This window comes from Bombus vosnesenskii, unplaced genomic scaffold (genome assembly GCF_011952255.1).
Source record: "Bombus vosnesenskii isolate JDL3184/JDL3185 unplaced genomic scaffold, Bvos_JDL3184-5_v1.1 scf7180000013304, whole genome shotgun sequence".
In the NCBI taxonomy this organism is placed as follows: domain Eukaryota; kingdom Metazoa; phylum Arthropoda; class Insecta; order Hymenoptera; family Apidae; genus Bombus; species Bombus vosnesenskii.
The window spans coordinates 3,892,216-3,912,413 of NW_022882953.1; the positions used below are offsets into that span (position 1 = coordinate 3,892,216).

Consider the following 20,198-nt stretch of genomic DNA (forward strand, 5'->3'; position numbering starts at 1 on the left):
GGAGTATAGTGAGGTATACATAATACATGTCCTCTATGAAAATACTATTAAATAATGAGAAATATAATACAAATACAATAGAATTCTTTCATTTCTTATAACAAATTTGTAAAAAAAACAACAAAATATCGTTTATTTAGTTTCGAAATCATAGTATTACCGTTTCATGTTTTGTAAATATTTTTAAATACTTCTTTAAATTGTTCTGTTTCTTAATATTTAAGAAATTTGTATTTTTTATTGATAGTATGTGCTTCAGTTAATTGTTTTTCCTTTTTGACACAAAACAAATATTTCTTTACTGATAACAAATTATATACAATACTTTCTTATCTTTCATCATATTTTATGCAATATTTACCTCAAACAATTCATATTTACGATAACTTTCATTTGACTGATATAATGAAATGCAAAACGCCATAATGATGATAAGTTTGTTATTATACTACAGTTGTATTAGCTTTTATAAACATATTCTGCTGTTCAAAATTTTCAAAATGAACAATATTCACGCCATTCAATTAGCACGCATGTTGTATCATTAATGCTGACATTAAAAATCTATATTATTTCTAGTAAATAAAAGAGAAGTTACAAATAAAAACAGGAAAAGAAGGAAATAAGAAATAAATAAAAAATTTTCCTGTAGCAGAAATATTCGTACTTCCCAATTTCCAATTTCGTTATTACATGCACCTTGAAATTTGTGACCATAATATATCTCAATTTCAAATATCCTGCATACAATAATAAAACATGTGTATACATAATATATATAATTATATAACTTTCATTTTTAAGCATAAGGTGAATGATGCATTTCGGCACATTCAAAATATGCAAACATTATCGTTTGACGAAATCTTATACGTGTTTCCTTTTACAAAGCAACAGGTGTCCTATCCATCTTCGTTATTATTGCCAATTATCGTTTATTGCCAATTTATCACAAAGATTTCTGGCACATTCAATCACTTCAACTTTCGCTAATATCGTACTTACTTTACAATAAGCCTCTGTAATATATTTATTGAGAGACTAGTATGTAGTATCGCGATACGCACTATACGTATATACTACATATGTATGTATTAATTTCTCCTTATCATAATGCCTCTACAAGATAGCAATCGTCTACGAATTCATGTTTTTCAAGTTTCGAAAACACATTAAACCGTATTATTTTTAAAATGTGCTCCTTCTATTTGAGATATTTTATAATCTTCATAATGAACAAGAATATTTTTAGTTGAGAATGACACTGTTTCAGGATATTGCAGTTCAGGAATTTACATTTCTTTTATTTAAATTATTCTGATAACTTCTTTTATTGATTATTACAACATAAAATTTGCTATAACTTGTAAATAAGGTCAAACAGATATATATTTATATGAACTTTTTTCAGATGCTGAATCAATCCCTGAGATATTGTCTATTACTCATATTACAAGAGATTTACTCCATATATTGAACGACATAATTATTAAATATTACATGTTAATATTTGTTATATATAGATTATTTTTCTGATAAGATTGATTTTTAAAAAATATGAACAAATATTGCAATACTTTTTGATACAAAAAATATAAAAATATAAATTAAAAGCTTAAGATCCATTGATGCTTCTAAGTTCGGAAATTAATAAAATCAATAAACTCTTTTATGTCTTATTTAAAGTAACCATAATATTAAGAGGTACTTTAATATAAATATATAATACATAAAAAATATATAACATAAACATTATATATGCTTTTAACATTTATTGTTATTATATACACACATACATATAATTTAACATATATATGTAATATATGTAAACTATAACTTCATTGCTGAGTTAAACATAGATCCATACATATATTTTACCTAATTCTCGCTGTATGCACCAGGCATGCAATGTTTTAAATGTTATAAAAATATTTAGGTATACAAGTAAATACAAAATGCTAATTCTATCAGTAACCACAGACTATCATATAGATATAATTTTTTGGCAAATCTTTTCTCTCAGTTTCTCTGAAGAACATTTATCAAAAGGTAATATTAATAAAAAATACCCAAAATTAATACAGTAATTTTACATATTTTTACATATTTGTACTGTCATTTTGTATTTGAATTGGAACACTAATCATTTTTAATATTATTTAAGATACTATTTTAGCTAAAATTGAACATGTTACATATAACACTATAACACTGTATATTTTTATATGCAAATTTCTATATTAGCTAAATAACAATTATGTATTGTACATGTAACTAAACAATTTTTATATAATAAAACATCTTTAATTAGACAAAAAAAAATATATATATATATATATATGGAGGAACATTGAAAAATATTTCTTGCATATGTCATAATAAATAAATAATTATATTAGTAATCCAAACAATTAGAAAGACCAAAAAATATAAATGAGAATGAAATAATTATATATTACCAAATTATCAAGATGATGCAATCATTTTTAGTACATCACCTAACTCATTTGCATAATAGTCTGGAATTATCAAATCTTTAGAACTTGTAGTAGAAGCGTTCATGGCATCTACGTCATTTTGTGTTGTAATACCCGTTAATACAAGAAGAGTTTTAAACCCACAACGTTTCCCAAGAAGAATGTCAGTATTACAACTGAAATAGAATAATTATGTTTTAAACATACCAATAATAAAATACTGCTGCATAGTGTTATGACTATGAATAATATTTACTTGTCACCAATCATAAGTGTTCTTTGAGGATTTAAACCATATTTCTTTATAATATATTCGCTCAAAAATGATTCTGGTTTTCCAAGCATCACTGCTGATCTATTGGATGCCATTTCTATAATCTTTATGAAGCATCCAGTTCCTATATAATTAAAATTTATACTTCAAAATTTTAAAAAATATTTGAAATAAATATATTAATAGTGTAGCATAATAAATAATTTTGCAACCTGGGAATTTATTAGTATTTGGCGATGGTCTTTCTACATCACAATTTGTCCCTATAAAATGAACATTTGGATCTCGTAAATAAGTGGCAGCTTTCACAAGCTTAGGAAAACTAAAGTGTTTATCAAAGCCTACAATAACTGCTCCAACTTCTGGGTCTGGTTTAAAGTTTTCTATCATTTCTACTTCATCACCTTCCATTACATCTGGCTATAATAACAAAACAAATTTCATATTGTTAATTTGAGCTGAATTGAAGACAATTATATATCTTTTGCTTAAAAAAACTTACTCCGACACCAAAATGTTTGATACCTTCAGCTTCCAATTCCTTGGTAATACCATCACTCCCAACTACGTATGCTTTTTTATTAAATCTTTTTTCCTTAAGATACATAGCAGCCAAAAATGAAGAACATACTATTTCATCCTGAAGAAAAATTTAAAATAACATTTTAAACAATAAATGCATATTATTTAATCCAAAACATATATTTTACTTACTATTGTTGCATCATACTTAAGATTTTTACACTTGTCCACAAATTCAGACCTGGTTTTAGTATTACTATTTGTTATGTAAAAAAACTTTTTACCTAATTCTTTAAACTTATTTACAGTTTCAGGTGAATTCTTTATTACTTGGGTTTCCTTCCATAGAACGCCTAAGGTTTACTGAGATTAAAATACCATTTATGACATTGTACATTGAAGTATTTGTCTATTATTATCTTACAATTATTAAATACTCCAATATCAAAAATATGATATAAAAATAACATAAAGTACGCATATTTATTTTCAACAATTTTTTATAGAAATTATTTTGCACTAAGTAGTCACTCACCATCACAGTCTGATAAAACTACATCAATGGAGTCTATGAAATTTTTAAATTCTGCACTTGATAATGACAATATATAACGTTTTGTCGTCATTTTGCTTGACCTGCAGATACGACTTTTCAAACTGAAATGAAACTAGGTCTACTATTCACACAAAGTACACTCTTTAGCAATTAACTGCGGTAACTAAAAAGATGATCTTAAACAGAGCATGTCTATCACCCTACCAGTACTATCATTGACATTCACGCATTTGTAACGTGACCTTGCGTGCTGGTTACGTAATATAGGAATATAAATTGTTCCTATATCATTCCAAACTACAGATGTATATGATTGGCAATTATATATATATCAATAGAGAAATAATATGGGCTGCACTTCGATTTAATGAACATAAAGTTATTGCCTTTTTTATTGCAATTTAATAATTTTTAATGCATATAATCCACAAATACGTCTTGCTGAATGTTTTTGGCATATTTGATGGCTTACTTTGATACCATACAGGCTTCTATTTATAGGATTCATTCAATGAATGGAGTCTCTGGCTGTAACAAACGCACGTGGATGTCGGCCAGTTTGCGGCGGGATTTTGAATTGTATATATTGGACTAGATTTAGATTACACATAACATAATATTTATGTAAAGACTATCAAACAGTCCGAATATAACTAATTATTTTGCAAATTTTAAATAGATCATATAAAAGAATCTGTAATGATATACTCGATTTTTATATACAAATTTTATACTGTATCTTGAAGAATAAAAAACAAATGATTTTAATATAAAAAAGCTAATTTTTTGATTTATTATAATTGATCGAATAATTGGAAAATGAAATATAGTTTATAAATTGTATTGTAATTTATAATGTTTCTAGGTCTATAAATAATATGTATTATTACATGTTTATAAATAAAAGTCAAATTTTGTGAACATCAATATTATAATATACATATTTATTCTATCATTACATTGTTTTTGCATTGTAACCCTTATTATGTTTTTGTCCATTTCTTGTTTATATACTTATTCCTTCCATCACCTTTATTTTCTTAAAAAAATATTTTATTCATTAAAGAAATAATCAAAATAAATATGATCTTAATAAACACAAAAAAACATATGTAATACTAAATTACATATTATTTGTTTCACACAAAATAAATGTTCTTTACATTATACTCAATTTTATAAATTTCATTATCTAAAATAATATCTAAAATATGTTCTATTTTTCGTTTATTAACAAAGTCACCATAAATTTTTCAAAAAATTTATTATAAAATATATTATACCTTAGTTAAGTACATATTCAACACTACGTATGCGAACAATATCTATGTATGTATAACAACTATGTATGCAATCAATCTCAGATTGTTAAACTGACTGCAAAATAAAAAAAAAAGTGAAGCTAGACAACACTGGAGTTAGAAGAAAGTCACATAATAGACGAAAAACTTAAGAAATTCTTAAGAACAGATTGGTAGAAATCTCTACGAAGGAAAACGTAGTATTCTACAATTTGAACCTTATCGTTGTATGTACATTTCTAAAATATAGAAGTTTTAAAGGACATATATTAAAAGACCAGAGTTCACGATGTTTTCTAAAGATGTACAATAAATCAATTATACACTTGAACTCATCACACAGTATCAATAACTGACAATTCATGGTAATTAAAGCTAATGTTTCATTTGTCCTATCGCTTCTGTACTTTCATGTAATTAACTCGTCACTTCTATCGTTTCATGGATATTAAATCGACATCACAACCACAAATATAAACTTAGGTCCGGCAGAATAACAGTTAGCATATTGCCAACTGAAATTAGACTAAAATGTGTAACTGATTTATCAGTTCGTTAACATGTTGCAGTTGATAGCACAAAAGTAGTATCTTATTTTTACATTCATATATTCATTCTTATGTAATAAAGGGGCTACAGTAGAAAAGCGAAGCAATCTCCTTGTTGCAGATAGTCAACTCGGAGAGTTTTTTTAATGCCAATTAATAACCAACGTTCAACTACCGACTACTTGTAATTATGCATCTTTCTAAAATGTTTTTAATTTGGATCGAAATGGCCCCGAAACATCAGTCTTTTAGTTGAAATTTTGTTAATTTTATTATACATAGTTGAGCATAATTCTACGAAATCTGATGTGGCCTCATAAGAACATACTATCTACGTTCCATAGCCGACATCTTCTATAACACAATTATAATGGTTACACGTAATAACCGAAAGAGCATTTTGTTCGAATATTTAATATGTTTGAATAATTAATAAATACTTGTTTGAGTAACGTTGTATAACACTTAATCAAAATGTTTATAATATTTCTGTAACAAGTAAGTCACAATTGTACTTATTACATAAAAGTCAAAAATATATATAAAAGTGAAACAACTCAAATAAGGAACATGTCATTAATAACTACATAAAATAATATTACTTGAAAAATTACTCGAACAAAACGCTCACAATTATTAAAGCAACAACACTATATGTTCTTCTTAAAATTAAATATCAACGGGATTCCGCTATATTAAGTATGTTATTATATCCCAATATATGTGAATATAGAGTGTGATAAACCTATGTACTATATGCTGTAATAATTATATCTTAATTTTAACAAAACGAACTTATAGCGTTTGATTATCGAATTCTACACACTGATACACAAATACCTTCTACAATTCTAAAATTCATGAAATGAATCCCTTACACATTTTCGTATTTACGATTGATTTATCAAAGAAATAAATAGGAACCAGCCTACAGATCATGTATAGGGCACACATAAAAATTAATTATTATAGAAATTCATTAAAATATGGCAGTTCAGGCCAGTTTACTGAATTTTAAAATAATATATACTATTTTTCATAATTAAACGGTTGTTCTGTAGTTCATATATATTGGTAATCTCAGTCGTTAATCATAACATTGCAAAAAAGAAAGAATAAAGAAAGAAATTAAACCATTACTTTTCTTTTTTTTGCGTATGCCACTTTAACTACATTCACAGTTTCCATCAACAGAGTATCTAATATAGTTACAGTAAGACCATTTTTTACCGCGAGTTCATCATGATGGAATTTCGTCCATTCATCTTCCTCGGCTTGAGCTTCTCTAGCCAATAATTCATCAACCCTGTCCCTTCGTTTTCTGCTCCAACGCATCACCATGTTTTCCCGTTGCAGTTTCGTTTTGAAACCGAACAACGTGGCCACTTCCTTATTCACATAAGCATTAAGCTCTTGTATAGTCTTAGGGATTTTCATTGTAGGTTTTGTTTTCACATTTGGTTTTGTCCAACTTGGACCTGGTTTTTCGTATTCGGCCTGATAAACTTCGGCGATTGTTTCTTTGCACAGATCAAAGAGGAATGTGTTGTAGATTCTTCTATCCTTTTTTACAGTCTCGTCGTTTTCTTTGGTTAACTCGCAGATTTCAGGAGGAGCTTCTAAGCTCATGATATCTTCTCCAGCCTCTTTGGCATTAAATATTATAGCCGTGGCTTTTTCAGTAAATGCCGTTAATTCTTCTATATTGGAGGGAATTACGGCTGGAGGAGGAGAAGATGATCCAAGGGATGTTGAAATTCTTGCACCACCACCAGGTGGTGTGTACGGAGGTGGTGGTTTGTTTGGTATTTCTCGAACATAGAAAGATACTTCCTCTGCTTCTAATTTCTTAATCTGTTATAAAGGGATGATATATGTATGGGGGAACGACTTTTACATAAACAGTATAATAAGATAGCAGGAATGAATTGTTACCTCTAACTCAATTTGAAGTTGTTCAATGCGAAGCAATTTTGCTTCCCAATCTGCCTCCATACCAGGTTGTTTCAATGAGGCTGTGTAAATAAAAATGTGAAATAATACAAATTCATGAAAAGCTTTATAAATAAATTGTCTAGGAAAAGCAACACGAATCTTTACATTACATTATAAGTTCACATTTTACTTTGATTAGGTGCTTTGATGATTTAAAAAAAAAAAAGAAAAACATCCAAATATGGATAAAGAAAATATTCTGATGCATTAATAAAACAGTATGAAGCTGTGATAAAATTATACATTCCAAGATCATATATATGTATATAATAGTCATTTTCTTTTAAAAGTATCTAAAGAGAACAGAAGATACTATATTTTATATTGTGTTGTGTTGCACAATATTTACAGGCTTTTTTTGTGCATACAGAAATTAATAAGTAAATATCAAGCACTCATGCAACACTGATTTGTATAAAAGGAACAAGTCAATGTTCGTTTCATTCAAAGTTTCGTGTTGTATTACCTTTAAGTAATTATTATCTCGACTTTGCTATTCTGAAAATAAATAATACATGGCTATACGAGGCAATGCTTTGCACAGGAATACACAGCCAACATAAAAATCAGAATGTGTCTCTGTAATGTATGTGATATGCAAGAATGTAATATCATTTATGCATTAAATTATATAAATAATATTAAAACTAAGTTGGTTGTATCCAATGTGTATTTAATACCATAAAAATATGTACGTATTACATATTCAAATATCCGTTCAATAACGATATAATTTACAACTCAATAATTTGAATTATTTATATATACATTTAATATAAAGAATTATGATTAAAAAATTAAAAAATATTTACAAAATATGAAAGAAACACTCCTCTATATATTGAATCATGAAATAGATATTTAAAAATATATTTTTACTAAAATTTAAATTGTATAGCCTTAATTTAATAGTAATGTAATAGTTACGATAAATAAAAATCATACCTTTTAATTTATCTATCATGATTTCTATATCCTTTTCAGATGTTGCAGCAATGGGTGTAGCATGGAATGTATTCTTCGAATCTGCATTTTGATTTTCTATGTTTGAATTACTTAATAAATCATCATTTAACACGTCGATATCCAATCTTGAATCATTATGATCTCTAGGAGAATCCATCTCAATTTCTGATACACCCTTTGGTGTATCTCTGCCCTCACTTGACTCAGATAATACATCTTGTTCCTGCTTTTCTTTTTCTTCTGTTTTATTTGGATTAATCACTGCTTTTATCAATTGATTTTCTTTTTCTAGTGCTTCTGTTTTAGACTGCTGGCTTTCCAAATTATTTATTAGAGGTTGTTCATGTTTATCAATTGCTTTATTATCTACTTTTGAAGATGCAATGCTATCTGTATCAGAAATTTCAATTTGTGATTTTTTATTATCTCCAGAAATATATTTATTGTCTTGAAGTTTGTTTATATCATTTTCTGAACTTGATGAAAATTTCTGTGCAATTTCATCAAGTATTTTCAATACTTCTCCTGATTTTTGTATTGCTTCATATCTTTCCGGTATAGAAGATGATTTTCGTAAAACAGCAGATTTCTGAAGTTCACTTTTATCGAATATTTCAGAAACTTCGAGACTTTCCTCTGAAATATCTTCATACTCTGGATCTTTCAAAATATCAAAGGTTTTATCCCCTATATTTGGTGAGACATCCGATACAATTACTTCAACATTTTCTACTGTTTTAACATTATTTATTATTGTGGAAGGAGTTACATTACTTTGTATTTTATTTTCTTGTATTTCAACGCTTTGAATATCTGTTTTATTATGTGAAGTCGGTTCTGATTCGGTAATAGAATCTATAAAATATTTAGTCTCTTTTTCTATAACATCCAATACACTTTCAGTTACTTCAACTAAATTATCAAGCTGTTCACCATCAGAACTATCTTGTTCTATTATGGATTCCAAGGATTTTTGTTCCTGTGTTATTTTGTCTTGTATTTCTTCTTTGTTATCACTTTTATTTATTTCTATAAGTTCTTCTTCTGCTAATTCTACTTTAGCATCAATTTCGAGTTCTGATAAATATTCACTTTCAGCACTCCCTGGTTCTAATTCTGTTATGATGATTTCTCGAGATTTAGATTCACTAAGACATGTATTATCATCATCTTTGATTTTTGTGTGCACATCTAGTCTTATAGCAGTCTCTGTACTAACTTCATTAGCTATAATCTCTTCATTGATATTTCTGTTAGCAGCTTCTTCATTAGTATCAATGGTGTTACCTTTATTTTCTTTCAAACATTTATCTTGTAAGGTAAAACTACTTAAAATTGGTTTCTCTTTTTCCTGTACTGTGACTTTTATTTTGGTTTTACTTCCTATACTATGTACATGGTTCTCAACATTTTCTCTTGTTGAATTATCCTCAATGCTCTTTTCAACCTTATCCAGTATCTTAATCACAGAATCATAAATAGCCTTTTGGAAATCATCGGTTTCTATACTGTGCACAGTGTCTTCTTCATATTGCTCTTTATCGTTATCTTTCGTAATTATATTCAAAATATTTTTAGCTTTATTATCAGAACTTTCAAAATGAGAATCTAATATCGTTTCATCAAGTTTGATTCCATATATGTCAATATTAGTAGATTCACTTTGTGGAATAAATAGTGACATATTTTCTTTATCTTCTATATCGGTGATTGCATTAATTTGATTTTTAGAATCATTAGTTGACTGGAATGTATCTTTTGAACTTGACAGTATACTCGAGTCATCATTGAATAATTTTGAAATTTGACTTTGAGAATTTTTCCATGCAGAATGAATATCAAATGAATCAGATGCGGTCCAATCATCTTTATCAAAACTTTTATTAATAAATCCTTCATGTGCCTGACTTCCATTCTTATTGACTTCTTGATTACTAATGCTTAAAGCGCGATCGAAGGCATCATGTTTAGATCCCTGAACAGATTTTTGAGAAATTTCTTTAGGTTTTCCCATATCAGTTTGTAGAAATGAAATTTCATTCTTATTATTATCGTTAAATTCTTTGGATTCATTTAAGAATAATTCTGAACCTTCTATTTTTGAAGCTGTGCATATATCATTTATATTTTGGTATTTACTATCATTCACTGTATCTTCCATATAATCTATTGGTTCCTTAAAACTATCATTTTGTTTGGACGAATTTGATAACTGCGGAGAAATTTGTTTTTTTAATAATTCATTTACATATTCTGTAACTATTGTCTGTTTTGAAATATCCTGCAGAACTTGTTTAAGAGATGGATCATTTTTATTTTCAGACTGAGTTTCTATATTAAGTACATTTATTATTGGACTATGATTGATATTTGTGCATTGATTTGAAGACTTACTCTTCTCAGCTAAGTTGGATTTTTCTAAAAATAATGAAGAACTTTTACTCGACTCCAATGATTGATGACTCTCTAAATTATATGAGTTAACTGAATCTTCTTCAATATTTGCATCAACATTTTCTTCAGAATATACTGTTTCAAATTCCATAATATTTATACATTCTTCATTCTGCATTGTTTTTGAACAAATTTCGGATATGGATCTGATTCCAACAGAAGTATCACAAGACACTTCTTCATCTTTTTTATGCAAGCTTAAATTATTATTTTCGATTAACATCTCTGAGCGACTGAGATCATCCTTAGTTGCCTTAATATGTTCTAATATTATAGATTTCTCGATTTCATTTAAAATTTTTTTGCTTCTCGCTTTATAATCAATTTCTTGGATATTTGACCTAGAAGGCGATATTTTATTTTGAGGCATCATAACAGATATTACATTATCGTCTTCTTTCGTTATAATTTTATTATCACTGATGTTAGTAACTGATTCCAATTTTGTATTATTCGTTAAATACTGTGGAATGTCAGAATTACCCTTCTCTTCATATAATTCTACATCTGTGCTTTTGTCTTCTTTTACGATTTCCTCATCATAAACTTCGTTATTTTTATCAGATACTGAAAGTATTTCTGATATTCCTTTCGATGTACTTCTCTCTTCATTTTGTGACTCATATTTTCTTTCTTCATTTGATTTTTTATTAAAACGCGACATCATCTCTGAAAGTATCTTTAGTTCATTTTCCAATGAGCTTATATCCTCATTCAAATTTTGATTATTTAAACGCAAAAAGTCTACTTTTTTGGAAAAATCAAGACTTTCATTAACAGATTCAGTGTTGATTTCTGCATTAGAATTTTGAATATTACTGGATTTTCTCGAAGAAATATGTGAATGTTCTGAATGTTGTGATGAAATAGTTCTAGCCTGAGACTGTTCAGAAAATGTATCAAAATCGGATTTATACTCCTTTAAATCAGACTGAATCGTGGTATCATGCTGAGAAAGCTTAGCTTCCGATTGTGTAAGTATATCTGTTTCAGACTTCGATGTATTAATTTCAGTTCTAATATCTTCAGAAATACTTTGATTGTTTCGGATTTCATCTTTATATTGTCCAGTTTCACAAGGAATATTTTTGTCAGATCGTCCATCTGAGACTGATGACATCGCAGCAGAACCAAGTTTATCAATTTCAATTTTTTCTGATATGATTTCATCAAAAACTGATTGAGTGCGGTGATTTGCCGTACTCATTTTTGCGGAACTTGCTTGTTCTAATGTTCTCATACTTCTTGAAGATTCAAGTGTCTTTTCAGAGTGATTTCTATCATATTTAGCTTCAATAATTTCATCTCGTAATAAATTAATATTTTTTATGGAATCTTTTACTGGTAATTTTTTCGTGGAAAATAAATCAGATTCCGACCTAGACCTCAACAAATCGCTGCTTTTGAACATATCCTGTAGCTTTTTCAGAGGAATCTCAGGTATTTTGAAGTCTGCCAAAGATTTGGACTCTATCGCTAATTTCTCATTGTCTTTAGAAGATCCTTTTTTCGACTCCAGTTTCTTACGCATTTCGTAAATCGTTGTATCATATTTCTGTTTGAACATAACAAATCATTCAATAAATGTAACATAAGATTTATCTCATCAAATTTATTATAAAATCATATTCAAATCTATTAACAATATTAAATTATCTACCTTGATTTGATGCAGTAAATTAGCTTCTAAAGTTCGAAGTTTTTGTTTCGTCTGTTTCCTGGCTTCCCTTTTCAAACGTGACATTTCTATTCGTCTTTCAGCTAATTTTTCAGTGAGTAACTCTATTCTTCCTTCGATATCGCTCGTGTCCGATGAAATAGTAGTATCTATAAAATGACACATACTTCTCTCTGATAGTTATCAGAGTTAAAAGATGTATATTTATATAAAATAGATGATTCAATGCAAATTATTAAGTAGTATATTTTATACACATTATCGTTTAGAAGTATTTGTTCATTCATGAAGAAATTTTACTATTACTGACATAAATAATTTTTTATTAAACGTTATGTAGAAAACACATGTGACATACTTTAATAATATTACTTTGAAAATTTGCAAGGTACGAATCGTAGGTTTGATTTGTTTAATGGTTCTTATTAAAAATAAATAAAGAACTTTTCTGAAAAATTTCTCACAGCTTTGATAAACGATAATATATCTTAAAATACGTACGAAGTATGAATTATACAGATGTATGAAGTTGTATTTGAAAAAACTCTACAATAAAGCTACCTTGTTGAGAAAAAACATTAGATGTTGCAGTTACAAGTTTAAGTGCAGCTTGTTCCATTCGTGCAACACGATCTTCTTCATTTCTTAATTTCGCATGCCAAGCCATCCACTCTTCCACACAGTTTTTCCGCGATGTAAGCGCAGCTTCACGTGCATTCAAAATTCTAAAAAATGTAACCACATCCGATAACACGAATACATTTTCCATATCGATTAAAATAACTACAAAAAAAAATTTGTGTGGAAATTGCAAGAATTCGAAATTATTAAAAACAATTATTTAGGCATAAGAAGTAAGCCAAATATTCTTTACTACAGTGAAATACTGCAATAACGGCGGAATGCAAATCGCCGGTGCACTGAATCTATTTTTACAATGCTTCATTTCATAGTGTGAATACACAGTTTATTATTAGACTTCTTACACGTGTCTCTAGTGATTCACACATTTATTAATTTAATTTAAACATCATATTAGAAACACTTTCCGAAATCATGACGATAAAATATATAAATATATAAATTAATCTAAAAAGGCATATACTTACTGCTCAAGCTTTTTAGATGTTTTCAAATTATGATCTTGCGATCTAACAACCACGGATTTAGAATAATTTCTGTCACTCTCTCCGGAACTATGATGAGAAATAGCAAAATTACTAATCTGAGATTTTGTGGATGTCTCATCGAAATTATGTCCATTCTTGTCTTGGCTACAAAAGGAATTTTCATAGGAGTTTACACTTTTATCAAACATTTTTTGACAGAATACATTCTCTTTGCTATCATAGTCGTCTATCCTATCTGTTAGTAATTTGAAATTCTTATCTTTTGTATGTTTATCCATAAGTGCAGTTTCATCGTTCTTATCAAATTGAATAAATTCCTTTTCCATTTTTGTTCGTTTATTATGATGCTTGACAAGCTCCTCTGACATTTGAGAATTGGATTTGGATCGTAATATATTCTCGGTGAGTATGCTAGATGACGATTTGCTTTTTTGACATTTTGAACTTCTGCGTTTAAAATTTGATTTAGATTCGGAACTATATTGGGTCTTTTTAGACATATCGGTCGGAATTGATTTACTGCTTCGTTTAGAACTTTTCGAATACGTTTGTAAAATGTCTTCAGACACTTGAGATGATTTTGATGTTTTCAATATGGTATCTTGACTAACAGAACTTACTTCTTCTGACAAAATTTCGCTATTCGTAGTAATAGCTTTCAAAGATTCCCTTGGGGACACTATACTCTGAAAATGATTATCAATTACTTGAGAAGGCTTTGATTTTTTAGATAATTCTTCTACTAAAGTGTCAGATTCTGATTTAATATGTTCAGAGATAGATTTGTTTAGATTCTGTTGTACTTCTAACATATCGGGAGATTTTTCTTTCTCAAAAAGATATTTCCCAGGAATGCTTATGGAATGATTCGAGATCAATTTTGGGTCAACAGAATGTTGATGTGATTTCAGTCTTGTAACATCCACCTTGGGCATCTTTTCCTCAAATTTTCTTGACTTTATCTCGTATTTAGATATGTTTCCATCCCTTTGTGTTTTGTAAAGACATTTTTCTTGAGACACATTGCTTTGTATAGCTTCATCGGATTTATCCGATCTTAAAAACGATGTATTAGATCCCTCAATGAAATTCGTGAATTTATTACTTTTTGGTAAGTCGATTTTAGAAAAGTGTGATTCGTTTTCTGATATTTGCAAGCGCGCGTCTGTTTGAGATCGATCGTGCTGAGATTTATCAGAATCAACTAGGGAACTCATAGAACTATTACTCCTTATATCATAACCCTTCATAGGTCCAGATAATCTCCTTGGAGACTGACTATCTGCACTTCGTTTTAGTTTTGTTAAAATATTTTTAGTGGATATTTGGGGATTAAACATGTTTCTCTGTTTTTGTAACATAAGCTTACGTTCTTGGCTTGCAATTTTATGAAGCTCTTTTAATCTAAAAAACATAATCTTTATAAATATGTAAAAACTAAATAAAGTATTTTTAAGTACAAAGAATTGCAATACCTGTTCATTTCGTCTTTTTCTTGTTGTAATTTTAAAAGTAAAGCTCTCTGCTTCTTTTTCACAGAGCTAACACGACTATCTTGCCCAGTATCTTTTAATGCCCGTTTTTGTTCTTCTAGTTTCACTAACTTTTTAGTTCGATCATTCAATGTTTTTTCACGAGATTTGAATAGCATCTCAATTTTATCATATCTTTGTTTCTCGTCTTTTATTAGCTGTGCAATCTACAAAAATGCATAATATATTTAATCTCAATTTATTTTTAATATGGAAATTTTAATCCATTATACTTACCTCTAGATCTAGATATTTATTAAAAGAACAAGTTAAGTCTCGAGTAGAGATGCTAATTTCCGTTCCAGTCTCTGTCCGTATAGACGATGTGGTTTCATGTAAGCTTATTTCAGACATCGTTCTTAATTTACTAGGTAACGATATTTCTTCTATTTGATCTAAATCTTCAAATTGTTCTACCGAATCTAAAGAAAGATGTGGAACTTCACTGTCTCCAATGAATTCTTGTTCGTACGGTATTCCACATATCTCCGAGCATCTATTTTGTACATTCCGCCGAGTTGGACGTATATCTGTTTGAGTTGCCATGTCATTTACTGTTTGGGTTTGTACTTCTACAGCTTTAACTACTGGTTTAGTTACTTTATTTACATTGTCAAACTCGTTTCCCATAGTTTGACTTGTAATATGATGTACTTTGTGAGTCGGAAACGCTATGTCAACATTAATACTTTCATTAGTAATTAATAATTTTCATATATTATAATAAATAATTTATTAAATCTTCTACCTTTATCAGTGGCAACATGTTTCTGTGATCTACTAATTTCATTGCAATGTTCCATATCATCAATATTTCTTTCATCCATTGATTTAGAGAAATGTGATTTTATTTGATCATTTGACTGATTATGTTGTAATGGTAACTCTTTTTCTTGATCATGTTTAACATTATATAAACATTTTTCAACATCCATGACTTGCCTCAGTGATTCATTAAATGAATCAAGAAGATGCAACTCAGCTTGAAATTGCATGTGTAAGGCAGTTGGATGTAACTACAATTGTAAAATTGCTTTTCTAACATAATGCACAGATTAAATAAAATGGCAATATAAACTGTACATATTTACTTACCAATGAAATATTTTCTGGCTCTGTTTCAGTTTTAGCTATATTATGTTTTGAACACTTAAAATCAGCTTCTATATTATTATTCTGCATAAATTGCCGTTTTCGCTTAGATCGAGGCATAAGATTCATATCTGGCGTAATTAAATCACAAAAGTCCTCTTGCTGTGAACGATTTTCATCTCTAAATGAAATTCTTCTTGGATCTAATAATGCACTTGATAAAATACTGTTGTTTAAATTAGATTCATTACTATTACTAGTTTGTTTAACTGTAGTAGCAATGCTTTGTGTAAACGATTCTTCTTCTTTCTTTGTATTTACACTAGTACATTGTGTCAAAGAATCATCTGTATATTTTGAATCTTCAGTAGCTTTATTTGACTTACTAATGTTAATACTTTGTGCAACTTTTTCAGAATTTTTATTTCTCATCTGCTGTGTAGAAACAGTGATTGGACTTTGAGTTCTTACACTAATATTTGAATCAGTTACACTCTCTATACTTTCAGACTCCTTAGAGTTTATTATATACATTTTACCATCTATTTTACTTGTTGATGGTTTTACTTTTTCAAATCTTTTACTCTGCTCTTTAAAAAATACATTTCCTGTCTTTCCTTGTGATTGACATGTTATTTTGTGTTGTTGAACTTGTCTACTTTCTGATGAAAACATATATTTCTGATCATCTATTTGTTTTAATGTATGTAAATCATCCTTATGTTTGTAATCGAAATTTTCAAACATATTTTTAGACTCTCTAACTGTGACCTTGTCTGATAATTTTGAAGATCGTTCGGAAAGTGATTCATTACTATAAGATCTGTTCTTAGATTCTAAAGAGATATCTCTTGTCTTTAAAGATCTAGTATTAATAGATCTATGTTTCTTATCATTAACCTTTTTAGCAGTTGATGTTGCAAAGTTTTTTGGTCTTGGTTTTGTTGGAACAAAATCACTTTCCCGTGGAATATGAAATGACAATCTGTCATTTTTTAATTTTATACCTAATGTATTTTCACTTACATTATTAGAAAAATCTTTCCTAGAAGCATGTCTTGGACTTCTGGATCTTCTAAGAAAGTCTTGTACTGTATCATCTTGTTTAGAGAATGAGGATTCATCTTTTCTAATTCTTTTAGACCTGTTTTCCTTTTCTCTAGAATTTTCTCTAATGCATTCTTTCTTCTTTGATAAATTTGAAGATATAGAAATATTTGGCACCTTTAGTGGTTCTACTTCACTGTTAATAGTAGATGAGACATCTGATGTTGAGAAATCTAATCTTCTTTGAACTCGCTCAAAGCTCTTTGTTGGTTTCTCTCCTCTTTCGTGAAATTCCTTGGTAGGTGTCTCAAATTTTGGTGATATCAACTCTTTCGATGCACAATTTTCTCTGTTAGAGAAATCTAATTTCTTTGCAGAAATTTTCAGATCTGGTGCTTTCAATGGCCTTATAAAATCCATTTTTTGTACAACTTCATGCAAATTCTGCACACTATTAGACTCTAATATTGTTGGAGACTTAATTGCATTTTTATTATTTAATTCATGTGTTTTTCTATAAACTTCGGAACCATCGTTTAAAGCAAGTTTTCGTTTCAGAGCACTTATAAATGTGAAAGGATATGGTTGGACAGAATGATATGATAAGTTCTCTAGACTTTTCAAGTCAAATTGAAGTGGAACATGAGGTGGTTTGTCTTTAGATAGCTGCTTGGTAATATAATCTTGCTGCTGCTAAAATTATATTTTATTACATTATACTTTTAACAATATATAACTATTGCTAAAACTATTTTTATTTATAAAATCATTGCAATACATATAACACAAAAACAATAAGATAAAATTGACTTACTGCTGCAGATGTTTCAGCACGTTGAACAATAATATCAGGATCAGTGAAAAAAACATATTTCTTTTTTGCATTAGTATCTTCTTTTTTGGAACTACTTCGCATATTTTTATATCTGTTGCACAGCAGTCAATCTTTGTTTAATTGTCACTTGCTTTTCCATACTTGTAATATGTGCAATAAATTAATAAACTACAAATATAATTTATAAATATTAAAAATATATATTTTTTTAAAACAAAACATTTTTTTGATGTTTATCTGTATAATTGTAATTATATAAGCATAAAAATTCATAAATAATCATTACACTGCAGATTTTTATGCATTTATAAGAAATTTAAAAGTAAGCTAACTTATACAAATGCACATAATATTAAAGTGTGTAAAATATTCAAACTATAATACATTCTATAATACTTAGTAGAAAAGCCAATTTTCTGCAGAGGCTCTACTTTTTTAATTGGATTTCTAAAAATATGAAACTGCATAAAAATGTGTAGTCTAACTATTATATTCTACTTATTTCCACCTAATAAACCAAAATAAATTTAATTGTCAAGATATTTCATGAACTGAATTAAACAATTTATACTGTTAATGCAAAAAATTATAAAATAATAATATTGATATATAATTTTATTATAAACTTAATAATGTATTAATGCATTATCTATAATCTATTAATATATTAACTGCTAATTTATTAATACGTTATCTATGAATCTATGAATACATTATCTATTAATCTATTAATACATGAAAACTTACATTTAGATATTTAATACGATTACCGTTAAACACAGGTAAGATGAGACTAGTTCACAAAAGTACGTTAAGATTCAACGTATTTATAACCTAATTCAGACTGCCGTGTTACATAAATATGTTTCATAAAATCAATTTTCAAACATTTAACAAAAACTGACAAATACGTTTTGAGATACTCAAAGAGAAACCGGGTTTTCATATATTATATATCATTCACTTTTTCATAATACCAAACACAATAACTTTCATCACGACGATCATTTGTAAACGACAATCACGTGGTACTTTGTGAATTCCTACTTATGTAAAATTGAAAATATGGCAACGACAAAATCTGAATAATCGATAACACAGTTATTTACAAACGCAACACATATGCCAGTAACGTAAGAAATACATAACTATTTTTAACAATGAATATAATATTACGTGAAACTTTTATACTTGTTATATGTGAAGTTTTACAAAAACAACGTGAAAAGAAAAAAGCGATAACCGTGTATAATATTGAACAAAAAATATTAGATAATTTGCTTGAACGTCTTAAATTTCTGCGATTTTATCAGTCCTGGCAACATCAATGCTTCTAACATGAAGTGAGTTGTAAATATAAAATGTATTCTGTTGTGTTGTGTGTTTGTTCGTTTGGGGAATTTGAGCTTGAATTGTTACTTGTAGAGCGCTAACTTTGGTTTTATGTAGCACACAATTATGCAAATTATTATATAGAAAATTATGAACTCATTGTAGAATTGTACAATTACTGTAAACTTGTAAATTGAACCGAATAAAACAATCTTATTTTTTTTGCAGCTGAACAAAACATTTAATCATTTAAAACCTTTTCAACATTCACAATCATCAATTCCTTTCCAGTTTTCATTAATTTAAGGAATACGTTATAGAATACGAAGAAAAAGTTCGACAAAATTAGTAAGTATTGGTAAGTACATATTAAAAGAATAAAGTATTAGAAAAGAATAAAGTAAGAGGTATTCGAGAGCTTCTAAAATTCCTAGAAATGACGTCATTTTCTGAAAGAAA

General features: G+C 28.2%; 2 protein-coding genes and 1 long non-coding RNA gene across 5 annotated transcripts; 1 reads left to right on the forward strand and 2 right to left on the reverse strand.

Annotated features, from left to right (window-relative positions):
* Positions 1–2,373: 2,373 nt before the first annotated feature.
* On the reverse strand, positions 2,374–4,051 carry LOC117234387 (glycerol-3-phosphate phosphatase). Its single transcript, XM_033495538.1, has 6 exons — positions 3,809–4,051; positions 3,466–3,626; positions 3,254–3,391; positions 2,964–3,171; positions 2,734–2,875; positions 2,374–2,653 (listed from the first exon to the last, which is right to left on the reverse strand). Exons 1-6 carry the CDS (start codon positions 3,897–3,899, stop codon positions 2,467–2,469), a joined length of 927 nt encoding a protein of 308 aa, XP_033351429.1. The 5' UTR covers positions 3,900–4,051; the 3' UTR covers positions 2,374–2,466.
* A 99-nt stretch (positions 4,052–4,150) lies between these two features.
* Positions 4,151–4,461, forward strand: LOC117234394. Its single transcript, XR_004493517.1, has 2 exons — positions 4,151–4,207; positions 4,331–4,461. It is a non-coding gene; the product is annotated as an uncharacterized LOC117234394 (long non-coding RNA).
* Positions 4,462–5,074: 613 nt separating this feature from the next.
* LOC117234382 (centrosome-associated protein 350-like) lies at positions 5,075–19,608 on the reverse strand. 3 transcript variants are annotated; one of them, XM_033495526.1, is made up of 12 exons: positions 19,155–19,606; positions 18,387–18,575; positions 16,529–18,262; positions 16,182–16,449; positions 15,671–16,104; positions 15,377–15,600; positions 13,881–15,305; positions 13,333–13,496; positions 12,754–12,920; positions 8,619–12,648; positions 7,614–7,693; positions 5,075–7,532 (listed from the first exon to the last, which is right to left on the reverse strand). In XM_033495526.1, the coding sequence occupies exons 2-12, from the start codon at positions 18,486–18,488 to the stop codon at positions 6,807–6,809; spliced, it is 9,354 nt and encodes a 3,117-aa protein (XP_033351417.1). In that variant the 5' UTR covers positions 18,489–18,575; positions 19,155–19,606; the 3' UTR covers positions 5,075–6,806. The 3 variants fall into 3 exon arrangements, with proteins under 3 accessions (XP_033351417.1, XP_033351416.1, XP_033351418.1); XM_033495525.1 differs by having other exon boundaries at positions 12,754–12,944; XM_033495527.1 differs by lacking the exon at positions 5,075–7,532 and adding an exon at positions 8,140–8,171 and having other exon boundaries at positions 12,754–12,944; positions 19,155–19,608.
* Between the last annotated feature and the right edge of the window lie 590 nt (positions 19,609–20,198).